General features: G+C 30.5%; 2 protein-coding genes across 2 annotated transcripts; both read right to left on the bottom strand.

Moving 5' to 3' along the window:
- Window positions 1-466: 466 nt before the first annotated feature.
- LOC124849092 (uncharacterized) lies at window positions 467-5,331 on the bottom strand. Its single transcript, XM_088111691.1, has 10 exons — window positions 4,902-5,331; window positions 4,606-4,683; window positions 3,808-4,117; window positions 3,494-3,717; window positions 3,211-3,313; window positions 2,347-2,451; window positions 2,056-2,226; window positions 1,430-1,600; window positions 978-1,078; window positions 467-874 (listed from the first exon to the last, which is right to left on the bottom strand). The coding sequence occupies exons 1-10, from the start codon at window positions 5,157-5,159 to the stop codon at window positions 815-817; spliced, it is 1,581 nt and encodes a 526-aa protein (XP_087967817.1). The 5' UTR covers window positions 5,160-5,331; the 3' UTR covers window positions 467-814.
- A 3,271-nt stretch (window positions 5,332-8,602) lies between these two features.
- LOC124849090 (uncharacterized) lies at window positions 8,603-11,384 on the bottom strand. The gene is made up of 2 exons (XM_047326950.2): window positions 9,993-11,384; window positions 8,603-9,808 (listed from the first exon to the last, which is right to left on the bottom strand). The coding sequence occupies exons 1-2, from the start codon at window positions 11,126-11,128 to the stop codon at window positions 8,905-8,907; spliced, it is 2,040 nt and encodes a 679-aa protein (XP_047182906.2). The 5' UTR covers window positions 11,129-11,384; the 3' UTR covers window positions 8,603-8,904.
- Window positions 11,385-27,535: the final 16,151 nt, after the last annotated feature.

Here is a 27,535-nt window from a genome sequence, read left to right as displayed (position 1 = left end):
ATACCTTCGAGAAAAAGAAAACTGCATTTGCTTATAATGTGTTTTGCTGAGATGACACTGATGATAAAACTAGCTATCAAGATTAAGAAAAGTTGTAATTTCTTATGGTGTTTGCCCAAAGCATAAAAAAAGGATTTTTATATTACAAACTTCACAAGAAGTGAAAAGGATGGTAGTTGGAGAGAAAAGTAATTGTCAAGATAACAAAATTCATAGCTACTTAAGGATCTATTTGATAAAAGGCTCCTTTTTTTTTAATGAAGGACTCACTTTTTCAAAAAAAAGTTACTTTTTTTTAAAGCTTTTCATGTGTTTGTTTTAAGCTGTTATAACCTGATTAAAATCAGAAACTATTTTATGAAGGCTTCCATAAGATAAACTTTAAAAAAAAAACATTTTTTGTTGTGAACAAACAAAAATCAACTTCAACTTTTAAAACAAAAATATCTAAAAAGTGATCACAAGATTATTTTAATACCAAAATGACTTCTTTTATTAAAAGCTTTAAAAAATAATCGCTAGAATAGTTTGTAACTTTGTAATTTGATTAAACTAAGCACTTGATTCCTATTACCTACTTTCTTAGCACCCTGATTTCAAACATGTACTTTCACCTTATGTGCTTTATTTAGAACTACATATGTACAGTGTCTTTGACTATATGCATTGTCTTTAACTATACACAGGAAGTATTACCACAGATCGTGCATATATATATATATATATATACAGGGCATGATCTTGTAGGGTGTATATGAGAATTTCCATCTAGTGTTCTTCATGTATAAAAGAATGAGCCAAGAGAGCCAATGGTCTAAACGATGTCATGTTGACTGAGAAATTCAGTTATACATGGATACAGTTCATCTGCAGCCTGCAGCATGGAGTACAATGACAGTTAACAAATCCATATTGAAAAATCTAAAGTTGATTCAATTATGTGTGCCTGTAACTCCTTTTCAATAAAATAATCATACCAGACGACCACCCACTAAGTCATAGTGGGCATAGTGTGGACCATCAAGCTCCCCAAAGACTTTGTATGTAATCAAATCTTCAGGAATAAGCTTCACCGTTTCTGATTCACATTTATCATTACAAGTTATATTCATCATCACAAAAGCTAAAATATTTTTCTTTGGATAAAGAAAGCTAAATCTTTAAAAGATGATGATAATGATGATGATGATGATGAGTACTAACAAACAACACACTCTCTAACAATCTTTTTTCTAACTCACTCTTTCTTACTGGTTGAATTCATGTGGGTCTCACTAGTTTGGGAATAAAGCCAAACAATTGAGAAATGTGACCCAAATGTTTAGTGAGACTAAGATGAATTTCAACTAATAAGAGAATGTGTGGAAAAGTGTGTTAAATAGTATGCTCATAGATTTTTATTTTTTTTCTCATGGTTTGGTTTTAATACCATATACAGCTTCGGGAGGACAGATCAAGTCTTGGTCACCAGCGACGGCTAAGACAGGAACATCAATTTTGCAGAGATGGTCCTTGTAGAAGAATGTTCCACTCCTGTCACGTAGACCACCTTCTTGGAAAACTGATGATAACTGCAACAGAATCTTGGAAGGTATGGTACCTGTCAATAAGAGAACAATACAAATTTTGTAAGAGAAAAAGTTTGCAACAGCATCATAGATCTCACAATTTAAGAACTTGCAGAAAACCCAAAGTAAAGTCTGAAAGATCTAACAATTATCACAACGTGGAACATCTTAATAATAGCATTTAGCTTGATAGAGATGAAACTAGGTAAGTACAAGATCCAGATAGGGCTGTAGCTTCACAAATCAATTAACTGTAGCATTCAAAAAATTATAGAGATGACTGTTGCACAGATTAGTATGCACATTGAAGAATTACAATAAGATACAGGGGATGTTTCATCTCTTAATTTAATTTTGATAAGACATGTAACAATGTACTGTGTATAGTTTCATAAGGAATTCTTTTGCTAAAGTGCATAATGTAGTTGAAAGGACTCAGTACAAAAAGTTGAGAAACAATGCCTGATGAAAAATAAATGGAACTTACAGAAGTTGTTCAAAACAAGCTTCTCAAACAGTTTTTGATCCATCATATCTTGAGCTGAAATCTGAGAATTCAGCCAAGATAAAACATACGGAGGGTAGCTTGCAAGGGGATAAACAGTGGCCATCAATGGCCCAACTGGAATAGCAGGAATGTTCAAAGCCTGAGCAGGTTCTGCCTGCAAAAGAAGGCATGGTCATCTTAGTTTTTCTGTATCTTTAGCTTAGGTACATATTACTGGCACGGATCAAAACAAATAAAATTTGTCACCACACAATCAGTTTCCTTAAACACTTGCCAGGGGTAAAAGCAACTTGAGAGATGATTTTGAAGGGGTATAGTCAAGTGATGATGCCAAAGTAACAACAGATGCCAAGCCAGAATCCTTTCCTTCAAAACCTAACATAATTTATGTTGGAAAAAGAAAAAATAAATATTGATCAACACATTGATTCGCAGAAATAATTTGCAAACAGGTTCCTTTACAAATCACTATTCACAACAATGTTCCTTCCACACAAGATCTCAACCTGTCCATAAAATTTATCACAAGATAAAAGAGGGAATATCATGTGCATAGCTATAGATATTTATATATTAAGTACACAATGGTAGTGGTAAAACAACTAAAATTTATTTTGTTTGTTAATAAATAGTGATGTGTACAATAATTAAGTTCCAAATATGTCACTCAATTAAAAAGGAATGGACAAAGTCAAAGATGCTCAAGATCAATATGGTTCATAATTTCCTTCAAATGATACAGACTGAATTAAATGCTGTAATTGCAAGCACTTGACTGCCACTACCATTACAAAAGGATTATTTAATCCATACATTAAAGAAGAGTTCTGCATTTGACTTATGAAAATTCTAGAATAGAGTGATTCTTTCTTGCAGTGAAGTCGAAGTAAAATTAAGGTTGTTGCTACCTTTTTGCATGCTTTTATTGCTAAACTTTTATATACTATCAAATTAAAATAGAAAGTGAAATGCACAAAGCAACCTTGATAAATTTTGTGTGAACAAACTTGCACCACAAAACAAGCAAATATGGATTTTTCATATATCTATCAAATAAATCGTGAATGAAAACAGAGCCCCATAATTACATTACTTGCAGAAGAAATAAAACAGAAGCAGATCCATGGGACTTACAGCAACGTGAAAGCCTTGCATACAACAATATACCCCCCATTGAGTGACCAATTGCAAGCAATTTTCCATCCCTTGGCTGGCATTGAGCTCTTATGTACTCCATCTAATGGTTGAATGTATTAAACCAGAAATTAAAAAAACAAATTTATTGAGATCATCCAATTTTTTAAGCTAATATTAGTGGAACAAACAAATAAAAGTACACCACAGAAGTAAAGAAAGAGATAAAAGTAGAACTCTTGCCAAATTAAAAGTAAAACATCACCAAGGAATGTCACCTCACCGCTGCAGGTACATCCTCTTCCAGATAATGGTCAAAGTCCCAATCATACTTAATAATCAACTGAATCTGTTTCTGAAACTCTTCTAGTGTGGCAGAAAATCGGTCTTGCAGTTCTAAAATCTGTGCTGGGACCAACTGTTGACCTTCAATAATAGCTCGAAGTCTCCGATTGAAATCCTTGATTTGACCAACAAGTGCAGAGTCCTTTCCTCCCTCCAACGAATCTGAAAAATAGGAATTTTCGTATTAACGGTTGATGTAATCATACAATGTTAAAAATGACAGGTTCCTATTAATATGATTCCTTCACTAACCCGGATTCAGAAAGCCTGCAAGCTTTTCAGATATCCTTGTAAAAATGTCCATGAAACTCCTTGTTAACCTCATTTCCTCAAATTTAGTTGTAACTTCGGGAGAGCCAAGGTTCTCAAGTCCCATTAATCTTGCTGGAGAAGCACTGTTTTTACCAATTTCATCACTAATAGCAGAATCAATCTCAGACAAATTCTTTAGGCATTCCTCATTTTCCTCCAAGCTATCTCCAATAGTGCTCAACCCAACACCCCGAACCTCAAGAATCCACGTATCAAAACCTTGTGCCGACATGTACCGAGCAAATGAAGACTGAACATGAACAACATATACTCATCACAGATATCCTTTAACATTATCCTAGACTAGAACAAAATACTGTCACTAATAACCGTCACCCCAACAACAAAGTCTTATTCCTGATGCCAGCTACATGAATCTACCATTAGAAAGTTAAAAACCAAATTTTCAGGGATTACTGTCACAAATAATCAAACATCAGATTTAAATTTACAGACAAAAAACCAACAAGATGAACTTCTAAAAAAATCTTAACAAAATGAAATCATGAAACTATGAAAGTAATGTTTAATCGGTGCAGAACCTGCGTCAATCATTTCAAAGGTTTTAAATTTCCAGGCAGGGTTGCGATTTCGCCGCAATATTTGTCATTGTGAGAAATAGAGGACAAATGTGGCCCCAGTCGAGGATGTGATACGGTTGAGTCGCGACGGACCCTTTTTTAAAATCTCTATCATTCCCAACACAGTTCTATGATTTTTTAATGGAAACAAGGTTACCTCAGGAGAGAGATCATAGCCAATTGCATTGGTAGCAACCCCTGACAACAACAAAAGCGGGTGATTCCTCAACGGTGCCTGCAAAACACATACAAAAGCTTATATCTTTCAATACCACCACCTTTAAATCTTGAGAAACTAACGTAAAATTTGCCAAAAATGAGTAGCATTGAGCCTTTGTTCCCATGTTTTTCGATAAAAACGAGGGAATTCAATACCCGGAAGCTATACATCAGTGCATTGCCAAAAGGGTATTCACAGAAAGCAAAAATTTGAGAACTTGAGAAGAGGGGAACCTCTGGAGAAGGAAGGTAGCGCCACAGAGCGAGCTTCCAATCGGAGTTCGAAACCACGACCCGGTGAAGCTCGTCGGCAGTGCATATCGATCGCCGTTGGTGGCCATTCTTCTCCATTCGCACGCCATGGAACGCCGCACTCGGCGACGTCACCCGCCGGCGATGGAAACGATAGGAAGTGAGTCGGGTTTCGTGGTTCCGGTCGGGTTGTTGCGGGTCGACCCAACAGAATCCGGCGGCAATGTGATTAAGAAGCATTTTTCTCTTTTAATGTTCTGTGAACAGAAACACGTTTTTTTATTTATTTGTTTTATCTGTTATTTATGTTTTCGTTTTCTTATCCCAAGTGATTGGTTTGTCTTGCAGATTTTGTTCCTAGTTTCTTATGCTAAACGGAACTAACTACGTGAAGAAAACAAGAAAGAGTAACCATTTGTTATTATGAGCTATAAGAGCTTGTTTAGCCGTGTAAGAGATGAGAGTAGGGTTTGAAGTCTTGTACGGCAAAGAAACATAAATTATCATAACTAGAAAGTTAAACATTAAATGGAGCCTGAATTAGTAATCTAATTTTGTAAAATTTCAATAATTATGATTTTTAGGGTTCAATTCACAATCCTATTTGTAGTTTATCAATGTAACTCCAATTTATAACAATTTAACAGTTATTTTGTAATGGGCAGAGTTCTATAAATTTCACAAGTATTATGTATTTTGTCATCAAATTTGTTTTCATTTATACTATACTATCATATAAGAGTTTATGAGGGTGAGAGTTTGATACTGAAAAGCACAATAAAGAATTTTTGTGATGGTGGCAATGATTAAATGTTAATTTTTACTTCTTTTTTCTGCTTTATGTTTTGGTATCATATCTTTGTTTTGAATTTGTTGAAGTTATTATTTTTTTTTATTTGTGATTTCCTTTGTGTTTAATGTTTGTAATGACATTGTTGACCTTGGGAAATGTATTGCCTTTGGTGAGGTGGGGACTCTCTTATGTATTCAAAAGGTCTCATAACATTGACACATTTTAGATAATGGATATGCTAATTATTTTGAGGTTGAAGATGAATCAAAATATACTTTTTATTTTGTTGTGTTGAAATAATAAAGAGTATATAATTTTGTTTTATATCCATATTTTAAAGTGAAATATATTTTGGTGTGATGGTTAAATAGTGCATTTTATTTGAATTATGGTGTGTTCGTTTGATTGTCTTTAAACCTGTTACTTGACTGTACGATAGGGGTTAATATAAGTTATGTGTTATATATCTAATTTACACATATAAATATTATTATTATTATTTATTTTGATATTGCAGTATAAATAATATTGGTGTAAATATTTATTTTAAATGTTTGGAATGGGGATAATTTTTAATATATTAGAGAGTAGTGACAATATTTATAATTAATTGATTGATTGATATTTTTATAACCAAGTAATAAACATTAATTAACATTAATTGTAATTAATTATATGTCACCTAATAAATTTTATCCACATAAGTTTTCTTACATCTATGATTAATTAGGATGAAATATTGAAATATATTTGTCAAATTGTCCACACAAAGGAATATAATATAATAGTTTTATCATTTGATTATATGAGTTTAATTGAGTAAAATTTTAGTTCAAATACAAGTTTTATGTTAGATTCATATTCATCAAAACATGTTTACATTGATAAAACATAATAATTTTATCATTTGGTTATATGAGTATAATTGAGTAAGATTTATGCAACATTTATGTCACTAGATTCATTGATTAAAATATGTTTACATCTAAAACATAATAGTTATCATTTAGTTATGCGAGTTTAATTAAGTAAGATTTTAGCCTACAAGTTTTATGTTACTATATATATTAATTTAATGAAACAGGTTTACATAAATAAAATATAACATTTGGTTAGGAGTCTAATTGAATAAGATTTTAATCCACGTGCAAGTTTTATATTACTAAATTTATTGGCATGTTTGCATTGGTAAAACATAATATTTTTATTATTTTGGGTTATGGGCCAATCTAATTGAATAACACTTTAACTCATAAATAAGTTTTATGTCACCATATTTATTCATTAATACTTTGTATTAGTAAAACATAATGTTTGTTATAGTTTTAAATTATGATGATGAGTATGTATTTTTAAATTTGTACTTTTTGAATGTTTGAATATTTTTTATATCCATTATGGTATTTCCAAACTAAACATGGAATAATTATAAGTTTTTGAAGAAAAAATCTCTTCTTTATTTGGATTGGATGAATGTTGATTATGTTATTAGAAAACTATAATCATTATTATCCAGACCTAACATTTTAAATGTTGTTGATCTATAAAAAGTGGAAGAGGTTAAAATAGACCTAATTATAATTTAAAATTATATAAAATGGTTTTATTTATAAAACATAATACTAAAATACTACTTAATCGTAAACTTTAGTCTATTAATAAAGAAAAAAAATGTAATATTTAATTCGAAACTATGACATTTTTTCAAAGATGCTAAAATGTGTTCAAACTATATTATGTGTATAATGTAATAAACCACACATTAATAAATTTTGTGTTTGTTTTCTTTATGTAATATATATTGAAATTTCAAAATATTTGCATATAAAAATATCTTATTTATCATTTCACCTTAGTTCCATAAAATGTTAAAGATCAATCATTGCCAATATCATATTAATATCACTGCTAGAGTTGACTAATCTTGCTGTTATCATTTTTAATGTCACCATTATTAATACCTCAACTTATTATTATTGTCAGTATATATTACCACTGTCACCTTTTTATTATATAATTTTCTGTCTAATTATTGTTATAGTAATGGAATCTTAGCAAGTATATTCAACCGTGACAGTAATAATTTTGAAATGAAAAAAGATCAAGAATGAATCTTAGGAATCAAATGGCAATCAACATGGTATATCTACCATCAATGTTCTATCTAAGCTTCTGCTTTCAAGCTTCAAAGATGTCAGGAAAAACTGTGAGTTATGGCTTTTAGTACTAAGAATCCAAGTGTGATTAGTATTCAGTAAAAATGAAAATGTTCACAAAATAAAAACATTGTTCTAAGATTTTGAATTGAATATATTGTTTTAATATTTTATATAGGTTTTCCAGAACTAACTGGTTTTCCATTATCTTCCTGGAAACATCCCAATAGTCATAGATTTTGCACGTTGCATGTTCATAGATTCTCCTTTATGTTTATATGCCTATTACAAAGTGATATTTTTTTTGTATATATCTTGTCAGTTCTGAGAGAAATTTTGCGATAAAGACAAAGACCGTGTTTCGTATCACGTTTCAGATATAGTTTTTCACTATCACAAAATCGTCAATAGCTATAACTTTGAAGTTTTAAACATGATTCATACTTCAAATAGTTTCCAAGTTTGGTAGAAGTCATTCCAATGATTACGTTAAATTACAGTATTTTGATATCACATCAATGATTCACCAGCCGTAAGCATCTATTGAGGAACAAGTGCTGTTAAATCGAGTCATTTTCATTTTGGCTAAATCAAATTCATTTTATAAGCCTCTTTTTATCAGATCACCAGAACCTCACACATGTCAAATTGATGAGTATTTCATGAAATCTGATGTTGGTTTTGTTATAATCAGAAGCAAACAAAAGGAAACGTGACTGTCAAGTGACTCCAAGTCTAAACAATATGATAACGTTTGGATAGAAAAACAATAAAAAAGAAGTCCCTCGGGAAAGCTAATGGCAGCAACTTGCATTATTCAACTGAGTAACTGTGATGATCAGAAAAGCTAGGTTTGCAAAATATGGTTTTACATGTCATTCATTTAAAAGAAATAACCTATGGTTTAGTGCTTATTTTTGTGTAGAAAGTAGGGTCCATATGTTCATTGTTAAAAAATGAAAGTAAAGTTCAGTTACCTCACGCCCCACCCCTCTCCAATATGCCTCAATTCATTCATTTTTTTTCCACTTCTGATTCATACTGGCTGTGATGCTCTATTTTGCTGCTGAATGGTGTCTGCAGGAAACTGTTTTGAAGCATCTTTCAGCGCTGCAGCTGCTGCAGCTGGGGTCATGGATTGGTACTGAGGAAGCAATGGAGCAGTAGTGGTTTGTTGTTGGGTGTAGTATGCTTGGTCTTGCACATGGCCACCATATTCATAACCATAATTAGTAGTAGAACTAGAGGAAGCCACAACAATGGACTGTGGTGGATGATGGAACTGAGACAACCCCACATACTGTGGCTGAAATTGGTTGGGAGGTATTGGAGCATATGCAGGGTTTGAGGCCACAGGAGGAGGAGCCTTGTAAACACTTGGAGTCACCTCAGGTATAGTAGGGCTAACTGATTTGGTGGGATAGATAGGTGGAGTACCATCCTTGTATGCTGCTGAGGTAACAGCACTTTGTGGCATTAGGGTTCTGCCTGAGATTAACACATTTGGGTCACCCATGTTGGGCTGCAAGGCCATGTTGTATGGTTGTGTTACTTGTGTGGGTCCAACAGGCATCACATAAACTGGGTACTGTTGCTGACCAATTGGAGGGTGAAGTTGTTGTTGTTGTGGTGGTGGGGCATAAACTTGGTAGTATGATGAAACTGGTATTTGCCCTGTGGCTGCAGGGTGGTGGATGTAGTGAGAGCTGGCATGGACTAAGGGCTTTTGCTGCTGAAGTTGCCTATTTTGATCTAATTGTGGGGGTAATGTGTAGCCAGAATCATGAACTTGTTGTCCATGGACCTGAATCACCTGATCAGATATTTCACTCTTGCCATTTGGTAAAGCAACTAGTTTGTTGTCTAGTTGTGCAGCTTGGACTTGGTCTTGATAGTAAACAGTCTTGGAGAAAGAATTTGCAGATGCAATACTGCTATCACTGAAAATGTTAACCAAAAAGAGAACTTTCAGAACACATCCCCATCACCAAAATTAAAACTTTTAAGTGTGTGATTCTTCCTTAAAATTAAAACCACTATATTAACAATAACAAAAGCAAACCAAGACAGAAATTAAAAAAAATCAAAGAAGGGTAATATGGTAGTATGACAGAAATCACACACCTTGCAACTGAATCAGGAGAAGGCAAATTCAAACCACCACTAGTCCTTGGCTGCACAAGCTGCAATGGTAAAGGGGGCTTCCGAAATCCGAGATCAGATCTCTCGTCCTCAGAAACAACTCTGTTCATCACATTATCACTGGCAGTAACCACCCCAACAGATGGCATAGTCACAGCTGCAGGAATTGCAGGTGCAGCAGCCACTGCAGAAGAAACCACACTCACCAACCCATCATCTTGCTTCACCCCGCTTGCAATTGTCATCTGAACCAACTGCTCCTCCGCCAGCCCCGCAACCTTGTTCTCTTGTTGAAGCCTACTACTGTTATCATCGACACGTACCCGAATGGGAGGCAGATTTGCCAAAGAAGGAGAGAAAGAAGGAGAAGAAGAGGAGCTGTTCTCCATCATAGGTGAACCAGGACTTGATTGCACCACATCAGGCAAGATTTTGGCCTTGTTATTGCTAGTATCAGGCAAAGCCTCTAAGTTGTTGCTTGAGCCACTAGCACTAACACCACCACCACCAACATCAAGGTTCACAAAAGAATCCCCTGCAGCAGAATCAGAAACTACTCTGTTTAACATTCCAGAGTTGTTGAGTGCATCAACAAACCATGTCTCTGACTTCACATCATCAAGTAGTGACCCCATTGAAACTGAGGCCTCAGGTTTGGTGAAGAACAGGAACACCCTGAGCCGTGAAGAAGCCGTGCCTTTCGCCGTAATTCGATCATACTCTTCCACCATGTTGTCAAGATCTTCATCAGTGGTGACAGTGATGAGGTTATCAAGGTCTTCATTGGGAAGCTGGTACTTGAGTGTGAAGGGTCTTCCATGGAGAATGGTTCGGGAAAGCCGTGCACACAGATCTTTCAACGAAGAGTGGCGGTCCACCACCACAATCCTCGTGTCACCGCCAACATAGCAGAGAGTCTTGTCATGGGGGCGTGGCATGATGTGGCCACCATAGCTGCACATAAGGCGCAGCTTGGCCCCAGGAACGGCCGGTAAATTCTCATCACTCCATGTTTCTGCATTGCGGGAACGTGGAGAAGAAGACTCTATCGAATCAGGATGATTTTTAAGAGTGGTGGTAGTGATGATGGTTGCGGCAGAGAGAGGTGGAGGATCCATTCGGAGTGATGAAGTGGATCCTCTGTTTTGCTCTGTTTTGGGCAGAGTGGTAACAGAGGAGGAACAGAGGTGGTGGGAGTGATATCCTTATAGGTTGGTGCAAGTGGACTTATTCCTTCTTTATTTTCTTTGGAATGTAACTTTATGAGTGAAAAGCAATCCATATATGATACCTCATTGGCAAGTAGAATCCTTTTCTATTACACCTTGTTTGGAGCTGTAATTTTGTACCTTCCAGCTTTTGCCAATGTATTCATTCCATTGGAAGTTTCAAAGATCAAAAGCAGAAAAGAAAAACAAATAAAAATCAGCCAAAGATTCAAAGAACTAAAGTGACTTGAGATCACTTCAATTCAACTTTCGGCTCACATTCGGGGTTGAGTTGAGCTGCTTCATTTTCATTTTCAAATCTGAAATTCCAGTTTGCCATGGTATTCCCTTGCATCATTATTTTATTTCATTGGATTCAGCGTTCTTTTTATCTGTCAAGACTCTTTTCCCTAATACTATGATTAAAAAGCTTTCACATACATTACACATTAAACATGTAATTTAAATGCAAAAATGCTTAATAACTACACTAATTCTTCATGTTAGAAGGAGAGTTAGTTATTTAAGTGTTTAGTTTGTAATGGACTAATTCACATTATATTTAAACCATTCATAATACAAATCTAAAGTCAACTTTGATATAATTGTCCAAAATAAAGTATTCGTTTGTTTAATATTTCTTGCAATAATGGTATGTGAAACAAACCAAGTGTGATAGAGACATAATTGGGTGAACTTGATCTAATTACATTTTTTTGTTTGACCATTTGAGCTCAAAGAAAAACCCACTAAAATAACAATGTTTTCTCTACCAAGGTTTAGAGTAAGCACATTTTGTGGTTACCAAAGGCATTTTGGATTAGTTTCTTTGGTCCAAGTCTCCTCTTAATATTTAAGACACAAGTTTACTCCTTATTTTCTGTCACATTGCGCTAAAGTTTAGAACATTTCTCTATCTTCTGTGGCAAACCTTAAAATCAAACAAACACCTTAACATGTAAAAAAAAAACTGAACTGAACACGTAGCAGAAGAACCTTAAAGGGTATTAGATTTGTCTGCATATATATAATATACCCTTGACATTGCTTTTGTGTATATTTTACCTTGGTTGAGAGGGAATTGAAGAAGCACATGCACATGGTGATGATGCATTGGTACTTGTGCATACCTTGCATAGTTACAGCTTGAATTGGCTGGTCATAAACGCAACCTGCAATGCTAATTCATTTTCTTGACTTGTTGTCCTTTTAAGTTGGCTTCCCCTCACGCACGAGGGGGCTGCTTCAGAAGAACACAACCCAAGGGAGCAACTATAGGAGAGAGTAACATGGTCAACACAAAACAAGGCTACTTGATTGCTTTCTTGCCTCGTTTTTTTATTCATTGAATTGTGTTACATTATTAGAAATTTATTTATTAACATATACATGAGATCAAAATATATATATATAAAAAAATCTATAAATCTATTATCTTTAAGATATCTTAATCTTATATATAAATTTATTTATGACTTATTTGTGTTGAATTATTTTGATAAAAGAATATCTTTTGATACTATAAAAGAATATAGAAAGGATTCAAATTCAGAAATGATAACATGTTAATGCATTCTCTTATAAAAACTGATAATAAAACAATTTTCCAAATTTTGGTGGCTGATACGGTGCTATGGAGACCTGTGATTAGGAGATTGCAAATTGTTTATGCATCCCAAAATCTGAACCTGCTATAGTATTATATTATATCTGATTTGATTTTATACACAAAACCCTTTACATGTATAACCATATTTCTACTTTTACAAACAAAATAAAAGTTTATTTAAACCTGCAACGAGCCAAGATTTGCACTCTGTTCCATCAATCTGCAAGCTTTGACTAGTTTTCAATAGGAATTACTGCTTGGAATTTGTTTGAGATTATCAATATTTTAAGAGAGCTGAGAATCTAAAAAGGAGGTAAATTTTAATGTTGAAAGGTCCCAAAACAGTTTCTGGTAATTCAACATTGACATTACAGATGTGGCTTCTATTCTGTATAAACAGCTATTGTTGAATTCATGTGAGCCTAAAAACAACACCACAGTTCCAATTTCATAATCTAAGATTAATTAAGGATTAACTAAGGCTTATCAATAACTTCAGAACAAAACAAACCTTACAATCACTTCCATTAGCTGAAAGTGTATGTGAATAAACTTTACTAGAAATACATTTAAGAAAATGAATAGATCTCTCTATAAAATCAAATTAGTTTTATGCATGAGTTGAAAATTATTTTTTTAGAAAAATTAATGTAATTTCTTTTACAAATTAATTTTAGTTTATAACAAATGTATGTTATTTTTCCTTTTTAGATTTCCCTATAAAAGTGTTATGGAAAAGTTTATCCATACAGACTCTTAATGTTTCCTATGTACAATTGTTCATTTATGGGTATTGATATTACTCACTGTACTCTGATTTTTGTTAAAGAATATTTCCCATGCCATCCAGAATCTTGTAGGAAGTGTGCCCAACTGATATTTATTAAAACACGGAATTTCGATAAACTTCATAACATGTTTCAGGTATTCTATTACACAAGTTATAGGCTGAAATTCTACGTAAGGTAACATATTTACTAATATTTGGTTTTTAGCAGACTTTAACATTTATAAGATAATAAAATCATCTGAACTCTGCAGTGTAGATTATTTGATTGATCTTATCGGTTTGCTTAGCAACTTTATGTTCTTTTTATGGCTCTGAGCTTGACTCATGTTGAAGTTGAGAACTATCCCATACTGAAGTTCCAAGGGGTTTTTCATATTGGGTGAATGCCGAAACAATTATTTTTTATATAAGTGAATGAGAGGGTGAGTGACGCAAATGAAAATGAGAAAGAGAAGGAGAAGAGGGAGGGGGTGTAAGGGTGGGTGACGGAAATGGGAATTAGGGTTTTTAATTAAAAGTTAAGTTGATCCAGTATTATTAAAACGGATGTTGACATCCGTTTCCCCTTAAACGGATGTTGACATCGATGCTCACATCCGTTTATAGATTATACTGTTTATATTTTAAGGTTTTATTACGCACCCGCATATGAACCTCTCACGCCTTTGAACCAGCACCTTGAAGCACCACCACATTCACGACTGAAGATGAATTGCTTTCCCCACTTTCAATCTTATTAAACACAAAGTCCACCACACTCTCACGTCACAATTCTATAAAAGAGAAAAAGAAGTGGAACATGAGAAACAACCCAAGAGTAGTGGAACATAAGAGACAACCTGAGAAAAATAATAAAGAGAAAGAAGGAAAAATGATAAAGAGAATGAATGTCCACGTGAAATTTTAAATAATATTAACCCTAAAATTTTAATAAGGATAAAATAGGAATGAAAAAATAAAAAAAGGGTAAAAGGGGAATGGGGTGGTGGAGGAAGCAAGTTGTGGTGGTGGAGGGAGTAACACCCTTAGATTTTTTTTTTTAAGTTTTCAAAAGTCTTACAAATTTTAATTCTTTTCAAAAGGAATTTGAATTTTGATATTTCCAAAATTGTATTTCCTTTTTTTAAATACAAATGAAAAATATAATAAAATAAGAGAGAATATAAATAACAATGACTGTTTTACTTCTTTTTATTAGCAGGGACTTTTTTACTTTCTTCACCAATTTGATCTTTCCAGTTAATAACTCAAATCAGCCCATTATTTTGGACCTATGAACTCGTCCTATTCTCTAATAATTTTATTGAAAATTACTCTTGTAGCTTAATGAAAATTGAACTTTTAAACATAAAAATATAATATAAAATGTTGTTAATATATTTTACTATAATTTTTAAAAATTGACATCAATTTTATAATCAATAAAAAATGTGTTTGTTATGTTTTTAAGTCTGTTTGGAGCATGAAACTCCGTCACGGTTTTATTTTTAAATGACATTGTAAAATGTGAAAAGAGAAAAAATGATTTAAATTGTCTTAAACTTTAACTTTTAAACGGTCGATACTTAAACGAGATTATTGAACATGATATAAACAATATTAACAGTGATTTGTAGAACCAGTTTTTTTTTTAAAAAAGTCTAAAGAATTTTTTTCATAAGAACAAGTGATAAAAGAGAAGCAAAAATTAAATTTGAAAATATAATACATTATAGAACCCTAAAAAAAATTAAAATTTTATTAAATGATATGTGGCACCAATGAACATATATAAGAGGAATATTGGAAGTAAGGAAGAACATGTTTCCTAACCACTCTTTTTCTTCAAGCTAATATTATATATATATTTTTAATTATTTTTCAAAGTTAAAAGAGAAAACAACTAACTATTGATGAGGACGCAAAGAGTAGATAAGAAGTTGGACAACAACTCAATTGAAAAGAGTGTGAATTTTGAAAAAGTTGGACAACCAAAACTTCCCAAACAATGTTCAATTTGTTAAGGAAAATTGTTACCACAAAATAGGTAAATGGGACACTCCCAATTAATAACAATAAAGTTTAATTAATTATGCAACAGAAGAATCTTTAACCCAAATCACAAAGTTGTAATCAAATTCAGACATATTCAAATCGAGGAATTTGGTATAAGGGCATTCTATAATTAAGATTAATTTGATTTTACTCATATATGATTGAATGACATTATTAAATGAATGAAAATCCATGAAAAAAAAAATTGTAAACATGTTAGAGTGCACATAACATGAGAGTTTATGAATGAGGGTTTAGATATTCAAATTAAATTTATTATTATTGTACCTGGAAAAAAACTGAGATTTTCTATATATTGAAATATATGTGTATACATTGTTATATGATAATGATATCCATTACATTATTTGTTATTTGAAATAAATGGCATATTTGAAATGTAAATGTGGTTGATCAAACCTTGATAGAATGAATTAATATAGTTTGAAGGCAATAGTAAGAAAAAAAGGCAATAATTGATAAATTGATTGTTCGTTTGGTAAGGTTCACATGGATTCGATAATGTGAGTCAATTTAGTTAGTTTACATGCTTTAATTTTAGAAATAAATGAAGATTTATTTTTCTTGGAAAAGGAACAAGATCTTCTTATCTCAATTTTCGAGTGGAGATAAAAGTTTAAACCTAAATCAATTAAGGTAAAATAAATATTATTAAGATAAATTATAATTATATGATTATGGGCTTTCTGGAATGTTATTTTATTGCCTCTTCTCTCAATTAATTCAATAAATAATATTATAGTTGATAGTCTCTAATGTCATAGTTATTCACTATAAATAATGATCCTTTGTAACTAATTAAAGTATTGCTCTTAAAGGTTTAGACAATTTTTTAAAACCTTCTAAAAATCCCCAAGTTGAATAACACATCAGTATAAATGGATAAAAGTTTATTATTTTAAAATTTAAAATTAAAGGTAATGTCATATTTTATATTTTATTGTGTTTTGACTCTTTATTTATTATAATCTTTTTTAGTGTTCTTCTTCTTAGATGGTTTAATACAAACAACTTCATAAATTTAAAATAAATAAGTTACATATAGGCTTGTTGTTCTCAATAAATGGTCATGAGATTTGTCGAAATTAACAATTATTTAAGACAAAAAATTGGATCATTATTTTTGTAATGACAATTTTAGACTTTCTTTTGATTTGTTGTATTCCAATATCATTCTTAACATCAAATACAAATTAGGTGTTATGGTGCAAATAATTAAAACTTGAGCACTCTAACTTATTACTTACCTTTTATCAAACAAAACCTTAAGCACTCTGCTTCATTAACTAAAATATTGAAAAACATACATTCTATAAAATTGTTATTAAGTTTTAATATTTAAATCTTTCAAATAATTTCACAAAAAAAATATCATAAAACTCTCCATATATCTATGAAAAGGAGATATTTTGAGATGCATAAATAAGAGAACAATATAAAAACGAAAAAAGGAAAAGACTAAAAATGTATATAAAAGTATATGATGAAACCTACTAGCAAAATGGAACATTAACCATGCACAATAAATTGATGAAAATTAGATAAAATATAGAAGTAGCAGTAATTATTTTGTGAAGGGAAGCCAACCACCACCTCCACATGTTAGGTGGCTTTAAATTTGAATTGAATTCGACAGAGAGAGTCCTTTGGTAGAGGGTGCAATGCAGTTCATGATCATTAATTAAAGCCAATCATCTGTTCTTGCTTTGACAGAAGGTTCTTACACTTACACATGTTTTTATGTACTTCACCACAAACATCACTGTTCTCTTCTGCTCCATCCTCTTTCCCATGTCTCCATCCCTCTCACCACACACCTCTCAGTAACTTCAGGTCTTCACTGCACCGACCTTCAATCATATGCTCCAGACAGTTGGAAAATATTAACTTTTTTTCTAAACATTTTTTAAGAATAAAAAGTTAAGTTTAACTCGATCTTATAAAATTGATTTATAAGATGAAGTTTGTATTTATTTAAATAATATTTGTAAAATGAAGTATACATATGTAACTATATTTTATCTTTAATAAATGAGATTTTTAACGTACTTTTTTACAGTAATATATATACATATCAAACAATGCAGGACTAAACATTAATAGTGATATGATACAAGTGAAATAATAAATTTGATAAATAATAAACTTTATTAAGACAGACTTAATCTTTCTCCTTTTGCTAGGTTAAAGAAGTAAATTTTAATACTGTATTAGAAACATCTTTAACTAACTAAATAGTTGAGATAAAAAAATAGATTATTATTAACTACCTAATAACAGCAACAAAACAGTGAAACAACATAAACTATTATTTAATCTGGTTTTCAAAATATTGGAAAAACATGATTCCTACCACACTTCAGTAAAAATTACTTTTAACACGAATAGATATTCTCCAAAATTCTTGTATTTTTAAGAAAGAAAAATAGTTTCTACCATCTGTTACTTTTACATTTATTACCTTTGGTTTATGCAATATATAACCATGCATATTTTGCATCGATCACCTTTTTGTTTCTCCGAGGCTCTTGTCCATTCTCTCTCTCTTGGACACAGCACACGAGCTGTAGAAGATGGAGATAGTTGATTTTGTTCCTGTGTGTGGAAGGACGAAGAAGTACAGAAGAAAAGGAGCATACCATAAGCTTGATAGCAGCAGAGAGGTAAGTGATAGTGTTGAGATGAATGTTGGTATGTTGAGGCCAAAGGTGAAGATGGTTGAAGTCATACCTAAACTTCATCAACCAAAGATCAGTAGCTTATCCATAAATATCTGGAAAAGGTTGAGAGATGCTTATGTGAAGCATATGCTTAGTTTGGCTGAACATGTTGCGCACTTGAACAATGGCGAAATTTGCTTCCTCAAGAAGATCCGTGAGGATGATGTTCAGCTCTTGCTAGCTCCATCAAACTTGAGCTTTTGAAGCTTCCATGCAACAAGTTAAAGGAAGCACTTCTGTAGAACTGTTACGCAAATTATGAGTTTTTTCTGTTTCCTTCTGGAGTTGATGTGTACGCAAAAGAACACCAAGTAAGTTTTTCAAATAAAATTTCAGTCTCTCAAAAATTAATTTTTGCCCATCACTCAGAATATATATATATATATATATATATATATATATATATATATATATATATATATATTCTTAGTTAAAACAAAAAAAAATGTATTACTATGTTAATATGATCCATCTTCATCTATTATCATAGAAAAAGAAAAAGGTCATGTTCTTAGTTGAGCTAATATATATATATATTTCTTTAATTTGGACTAATATTTCCATTATAATTAACATTACTTGTTCTTGGTTGGTGGTGGTAGATCAAGGTTGAAGAGAAGAAATGATGATGCACATTTATGAGTGTGTTGGTTAAATTGTGTGTGCTGTCTAAACCTTGAAAGAAGTGAAATGGTATGTATTACTCCTTGTTGTACAGATGGAAACTCCTGAGAAAAAAATAATAATATATGTTTGTTGATGATGTGAAGAAAGCGAAGTATCAACTATAATTTGGTGTTGAACTAACTTATTTTATAAAATAGTTATTGTTTTATATAATTTCATGAGTTAACTTTAAAATATTGTTATTTTTGTAACTTAAACAATGTCGATCAAACTTCCTTTTTTAAGCAAAGTATGCATTATTTTTATTTATTTTGAATTTTTTAGGGACAAGTTTAAATATAAATCACTAACAAATTCTAGGACTAGATACACATTATAATTTCAATACTATTATATATTAGTGACTAAAATAAATTCTACTTAATTCCACTTTTTGGAAAACTATTAAAAATTTATCAGAAGTTGAAAAGTATGCTTTATTTTTTATTTATTTTAGAGTCTTCCGGAAGAGCTTAAATATAAATCACTAGCCATTTCAGGACTGGATACATAATATAGCTTTAGAGGGTAAAAAAAATATTGCATAAATCACAAACGAGATGGTGAATTAGTTGCTGAAATGACTTTCTTTTTTCATAACTGAAATGACTTTTTTTCATAAAAATATTGTAACATCCCATAATAGTATGAAACAAATGATAATTTACAAAATGAGACAAAAATATTATAACATTTCACATAAATATTTACACTATGAGAACTTATCATGTAATCTTTTCACTAGATTTATGAAATTACATCAAATACATACTAAACACATAATCAATAACAAATTCATCATCATAGTATTATACATAAATATCATACATATTTTATCTTAATGAAACATCACAATTCATAATAACCATGGTAAATCACTTCAAACAAATTAAAGAATCATAAAATCACATAAATTTACACTAACGCTCAGACTAACACTCAGCACAAAACCCTTTGCAAAAGGAAGCACCTATAACTCTCACAAATTGTCTTGCTCATCCAGACCAACTTGTTGCTCGACGAATTAAGATGAAAAAACGTTACAAATTTGTTGTGGAAACTGACGCTCAGCGGTATTCTGTCACCGCTCAACGTTAGACCATTCGCAAAAATGACCACTCAGTTGTGAAAGCTGGAGCTCAACGGTTTGGAGCACAAATGCTTACAAATTTGCACAACAAGTTGTACTCAACACCATACAACCACCACTCAACACCATATCAGAAACTTGCATACTGAAAATTATGATTTGGAGAACTAAGGACCTATTCAGATGATCATATTGATACTCCTGACTTACTACTTGATTTGAAATCAGGGTTCAGTGTCATAATTCATACCAACTTGTTCAAATAACTAGATACTTAATTCCTCAGCTCAACATCAATTCAGACAAAACAAACCACACATACAAGCAAGTACAACACAATAGATTTCAGAAGTTCAATACCATCATCGATGAATTAACCAATTCTAGACAAAACAAACATGCAACTCATTCTCAAAGCATCAACATCTTTAAAATGTGGTAGTTAGCTTCCCTTACATGTTAGACGATCAAACAACTCTAAGGATAAGATATCTCCAACAACTCAAGGAACTTTATATGCTCTCACAAACCACATAAACATGACCAAGGTATATTATTAGGACCACTGATCATAAAAGAGTCTTACAGAAGACTGAGATGTCACATGCAAACCATAGTAGCTCACATGCATGAAAAAAATATACAATTAAGGAAAACAGCAAAAACCAATTTACTCTTTTGAAAAAACTGATAAAATGAAGTAGAAGATTTTGCCTCAAGAATCATTTAGGCAGTCTGATCTTAAAACAAATGAACAAGGAAAGAAAATTTCTAGAAAAAATTCAAAAAATTCTTAAAAAAGTGATTTATAAAGAGATGATGTATTTTAAAATAATGAAACATATTCATAACAAAACTATTTATATTAAAACATTTTAATATTAAAATAGTCAAATTTTACTAATTTTAAATTAGTGTCGTTTCTAAAATGTCATTTTCTATACGTAATTTCTTAAATTTTTTTAATGAAGATGGTAAAGTTAGTATTTTAAGAAATGTATATATCCAATTTGATACAAAATACTTTAGTTGAAATATTTCAGTATATTTTTAAACTATTTAATTACAAGAGTAATTGTGTAACTAATATAAAAGAATTTATAATTTTCTTAAAAAAACTTCTTATTAAAATACGGTATTAAAAATATCCAAATACTTATAATTACACCATAGTAAGGTAATATAACATAGAAAAATGCAGAAATAAGAGAAAGTATTACCTGGAATGACAAATATTCCTCTAGAGTTACAACAGGAAAACTACAACACTCAACATTATTTGATGATGATTTTAAACAATGATTATTTATCCGAATGCCAAAGATAATTCTTTTCATCAGAACAAGCAACTTAACTTTTCTAAGTATTAAAAAGAAAAGTGATCTTTTAGAATGCTTACCTTTTAAAAAAAGTTTGAAAAATCTGTAATTATTTACTAATATAATCAATTATATTTAGTTATAATCACGTTTAATCTTTTCATATGTGTAAAACATTTTGAAACAACACAATTAATCATTCACTGTGACCCTATAATAACCAGACTTATTTACTAGGTCAATCATTTTAGACTAATTGACATACTTGATTATTCAATAAATTAATAAAACAAATTTTGATCAACAATCAATTATTATATGAAAAAAAATCGATTATATTCGAAATAAGTGAGATCCATATCTAGTCCAATTTGAAATGATTAATTAATCTTAACATAATTAATTATTATGATCATAAAAAACATAAAATTAGTTTTTATTGTAAGTTCACTTAACATTATTTTAAAGATTAACTAATCTTTTACATTTGATCATTCTAAAGAAACAATGCAAGGTGTAGTTATCAATTTAGAGGTGTAGTCATGATCAAAATGAAATCATGATCAAAATGTCGTCAACATAATGACAATTTAATGACTTTTAAAAATTAAATTAAATCAAATAATTTTTTCTGACATAATTAGATATTCACATAAATATGTAATTCTATGTTTTTTTCCATCTTAGCCTTTGTAGTTTGTTTCAAAATGCGGCGCATTATTTTATTTTTATTTATTTATTTAGTAAATTATAATTCTGTCTTTTTCTTTATCTTTAATGTTAACTGGACTTGGGCTGCTACATGTTGGGCCTAAATTTTGGGTTGAATATTCTTTCCTTTGGGTTCTGTTATCTAAGTTCACCATTTAAAATTTTTGAATTACTGTTTCACCCTCACCTCTGACCCCTTTAGATATCTTTCGCTTACTCTGTTTCGGAACAAAATCGTTACATTTCTCTCTTGGAGCTCTTATGGTGAACTTCCAAGCTTTCCCTCAATTGTGTTTAATTAGAGATTGAAATTTGGTCTAAAAGTCTATTTATTGCAATTTGGTCTACAAATTCATATATTGATTTGCCAATTACATGTTTTTTTTTCCCTTTAGAACTTTTGATAATTTTTTTAGTTTAAAGGCTTCCATGCCACAAAGTTCTTAGCATTGAGTTAATTACCAAAAATTCCTCCATTTATGTTACCTAAAAATTTATTTGACAAATTATTTGTAATAGTAAATTTTAATTAAAGTAAAAAAAATGATACATTTACGTTCTTTACACCTAAACTCCTCATTTAGCAAAGATTCATTAAATAATTTTATGTTCTTTATATACCTAGACTCCTTATATTCTTTTGACCTACAAATAGTTTTCTACTTCACTAAACCTAATGTCTTCCCTTCCTTGTCTCACACCTTACAAAAACTCTCTTTTTTGTATTATTTTTTTTAATTTTCTTCGTGAGTAAATTTGACATTTTGAAAAGAAAAGAAAAGAAAAAGGAAATGAACATAAAAACAAATATCAAATGCAAAAGAAATAATAAATAATAAATATCTTCCTTCTCATGTGGCCAATGTCTTCCATATTTTAATTTACTTATCAAATAAAGAAAATAATACTTTTATTTTTCTGAAATTTTGTATTATTTGAAAATTAACATCGAAAAGAGAAATTATAATTAAAATAAGAAAATAATTCCTCAAAAGAATTAAATAAGTAAACAATATTTATTAATGTTATAATGTATAAAAGTAGCATAATAAGATTTGGTATTCCAACCACCATGATGGATATTAGTTTTGAAAGCAACCAGAACCAGAGTACGGTTTTTTGGTATTCCAACAATCATAATGCATTGACAACACTAAGAACCAGAACAAAATTGTTACCAAGTCATAATAAATAGGATCTTATGTGAACACTTCTTATTCTTAAAACTTACCTTAACACATTCTCTATTTGTTACACATTCTCGGTATTGGTTGACAAGAAGTCTTTTTGAGAATACTCTCTAATATTATTATTTGCTCTCATACATTTTTTAAGCGTATGTCACACATTTTTAAAAAATATATCAGTTATTCATATTTATTTCTCATGACCTCTAAAACTTCAATGTTTAAACACAAATATTATTAAAACATAATTAATAAACTTTATTACTAGATATAATTAATACAAAGAATCAGTCTTGACTTTTCCGATCTCCAAACACTAAATATAACTAATCATATTTAAGATTATCTAACAAAATCTTCTCATAAACTTAAATGTTTTTTTTATTCATCATCTTGATTCTTCTATATTCAAACTTCTTGTTGGAAAAAATGTGATCCACACAAATAATACTTTTCAATTTACTCCGATTGCTTTTTATTGAACCTTGCCAACCTTTAAATAGGTGCAAATAGAGCCTTGGGCCAAGTACAAATAATAAAAACTAACAATAGAATATCAACTAACTTAAAATAAAATCTATTTAATCTATCTCTATCTTATATCAATAAAATAAAATTATACTCTCCTAAATAAAAGGAAAATCAAAACTACCTATATCTATTTTATCTCTATCAAAATCAAACCAAATATTACTAAATTCAAAACTAATAAAATAAGATTTTAATGAATCCTAAAATTTAAGTTTATCCCAACACTTCTCACCTGTAAAAACTCTTCTCACATCTTGCTTGCTCTTTTCATGATTGATCGAGTTCTTCATTTTCTTTATGGTTGACTTTGCTATCGTTGTGATTGACTTGTTCTCTTCATTCTCGGTGACCGATTTATTCTTTGTTTTGACGGACTTCTTCTTAATCTTAGCTAACTTGTTCCTAATTGAATTTTTTATTGTCTTTATGGTTGACTCATCTTTTATTGTCCATAAGTTAAGCTCCTTTTTGAGAGATCAAAATATTTTTACACCCACTCCATACTAAACTCATCATTCATTTCAAGTCATAACTTTTTGTCTTGCACTTCCAATCAACTCTCGTATCCTTCTTGACTTATAATTGTTCTTACAATCTTAAAGTCGCTTGTTGAAGTTCTTTGATGCATTGTTCACTTACTCATTTTTATTCAAGTGTCTTAGTGATATTACACTCTTCCGAATCATTAACGGGATGAACTATCAGTTCTGATATTATAGTGAAGTTTTTGTAAAAGAGATTCTAAAAAGATTTGGTACCAATGTGATATGAAAAGACTTATATAAAAGAGAACATTCCTTTTATATAAAAGTCTTAAAAGAATAAGTTCATATATTTTTTTTATTTATATATATGTTAGTTATTTTACTTATTTTGAATCTATGTAAAACTTCCAACTCACGTAAATTTCTAACACCAACTTCTTCTCTTTCAACTCAACATACAAATAGGTTACAGTACGCCTATTGTATACACATGTACCCTTTCATACCAAAAAACGAGTAGGAACTTCATCTTTCAACAAATCATTATTCAACAAAGTACCAACCTTTTGATATAATTATTGAACATTGTACATATGTCTAAGCTTTTTACCACTCTTCAGTCAAATTGTGGATCTGTCATAGTTCTTGCATTAATGACAACTAAACGTGCTAAATTAATATTTTCCTCTCAATTCAGAAAAGAAAAGTACTAGAATGATTCATAAACTGACTACGCACGGTCGCTGTTGGCTTCTAAAGGACAAAAAAATTAAGAACACGTTTTTCCACAGCATTTTGAAGACAAGAATCCATGTGAAGTGCAGGTAATCCCAGTGGTTTTTTCATCACAACCCAACTCTTTCAAACATAAGAAAAATATTAATTCGCAAACACACCATTTTTTCAATAAACTATTAGTCCATCCCTTTATTTAATTTGTTTGTGTTACTCACCGATTAGAATTCATGTTATATTATTGTTAAGAATTTAATTACGAATTGAAAGTTTTATATGTGATCAGGATGTTTAATTCTTTTATATTCATTGTTTTTATGGCTTAGTACTATCGATTCTGTTCGATATTTAAAAGTAAACATAACAAGCCAAACTACAAGATATATATATACATATATATATATATATCTCACATCTCCTTACACGATAGTAGACTTGCTTACTTCCGGGTCAAAATAAACAAATGTTATTATAAATTAAAGATTTATAAATAATATCAACGATTGGAAAGCAATTAAGACGAAGTTGATCATGGGATTAAAAAGAAATTGATATTGGATTAGACATAAAAATAAAATGATGGGCGTAGGTTGTTTGAATGTGTTTTCATGGTGGTGAAATTCCAAAAAAGCCTAACAGATTAGCTAAGATGTCATTCTCAAGCAGACAGTTCATTAAAAATTGCCAAACCACAGTATATCTGCTTGTTCCTACTCGCATGAATGTTATTAATGTCGGTATTCTACATATCGTATTCTAATAACTAGTGCCTCTTCAAAGCTTATAGAGACTCTTATTCAAGAACTTCTTAAGTAATTTTTCTTACAACATATTGGTAATCTCAGCTTTCTTTCTTGCATCAGAATCTAACACTTGAGACGATATTCTTAATTAAAAACAAATTCATAAAGATCTTTTTTTGCTAAATAAAAAAGGGCAAAGCAAAACCAATTAAAACTATTCAGAAGTAAAACTTACTAGTGAAACCACTCAAGAATTTGAAGATTCATCTCTATACATATCATTTGTTGGGAGTCTTTAGTATGCAAAAATAATAACACCAAATATACTTTTTGTCAAGAAGTTGTGTGAAATGATGCATCAACCCTTCTATCATCACTACAAAGCTTTAAGAGTTTTTAGATCAATGTGCGGTGCCCTCACCCAAACTTTTTAAATTTTGTGTATTATTTATAAAACATGTTATTTAATGAATAAATAATAAAACACAAAATTCAATATAGTTAAAAAAAAGTATCAACATATTTTTTTATTTTGTTTTTCCTTATTTTTGAGTTACTTAGTGTTTGTGTTCGTTTCCTATTTTAATATGTTCTTTTTGTTTCTAAAGAAAAAAAAGAAAGTTAATTTTTCTCATTTGCTTTGTTTTTTTATGAGTCTTTTTGTGTAGTATTTTTTTATGAACATAAAAGAAAAAAATAATTATTTATTTTTTTATAACTTACTTTAATTATAGTAGTTTATTTTTTAAATTTTTATAAAAGAAAAGTTACACATAAATATGAAAATAATACAAATTCAACTTATTCACCTGTTCTTAGTTCCGTAAAATGTAATCTAAGAAACTTTATTAAAATATCTAATAAGTCAAGACGAAATTAAAAGATCTTATTTAAAATATACATTAAATACAACTCCAAAATTATTATTTTTCTAATAAAATATCTAAAGAGATTTCAATATTAATTTTTTTTAATATTAATAACAATGATGAAATATATAAATTTTGTATATATTATTATGATCCTTCCAAAATTATCAGTCAGTTTCAAATCCACCACGGTTAACAATAGATCTCGGTTTATATTTTATCCATGGAACAACGTAAACATCAAATGTTACTGTGATACATATTGGACATCTTCAAACATGAAACACATTACAAACGTTTTCCTTTTGTATATTTAAGAGACAATACACGATATGCAATAAATAAATAAATAAATGAATAAATAAAAATAAAAGCAACATTCATTGTCTAGATCACGTATTATGGCTTGACCTAGAGTCATGACTGCTATAATTACTTAAATAAAATCTCTTCTCACTGTAAACAAAGCCAATGTTGTTCTTCTCACTGTTCTTCATTTAAAATCAAAGTTTTTATAACTGAATTTGTAGTCAAACACATATCATCCTAGCTTCAATCGGTCTATCTCCTTACTAAGACTTCTAATAGTGACACTTTTCTCTTATCAAGACCCATATTGAATGTTAATTCCAAAGTTATGTTCTGTTTGTCAAGGGACGAAAATGATAGATAAAAAATCGTTAAAATAAAAAATGGAAGTTAGAAAAAATGATTAGATACTTTTCCTTTTTAACACTTCTGTCTTTTTCATATATATTTCACTTTCTTAATCAATAATATCAAAAGAGGGATATTCAGTGATTCATC

Source organism: Vigna umbellata, chromosome 4 (genome assembly GCF_029865625.1).
Source record: "Vigna umbellata cultivar VRB3 chromosome 4, Vumbellata_1.0, whole genome shotgun sequence".
NCBI lineage: Eukaryota > Viridiplantae > Streptophyta > Magnoliopsida > Fabales > Fabaceae > Vigna > Vigna umbellata.
Note: the sequence above shows the minus strand (reverse complement) of the source record. Positions and strands in the feature narration are given on the sequence as shown.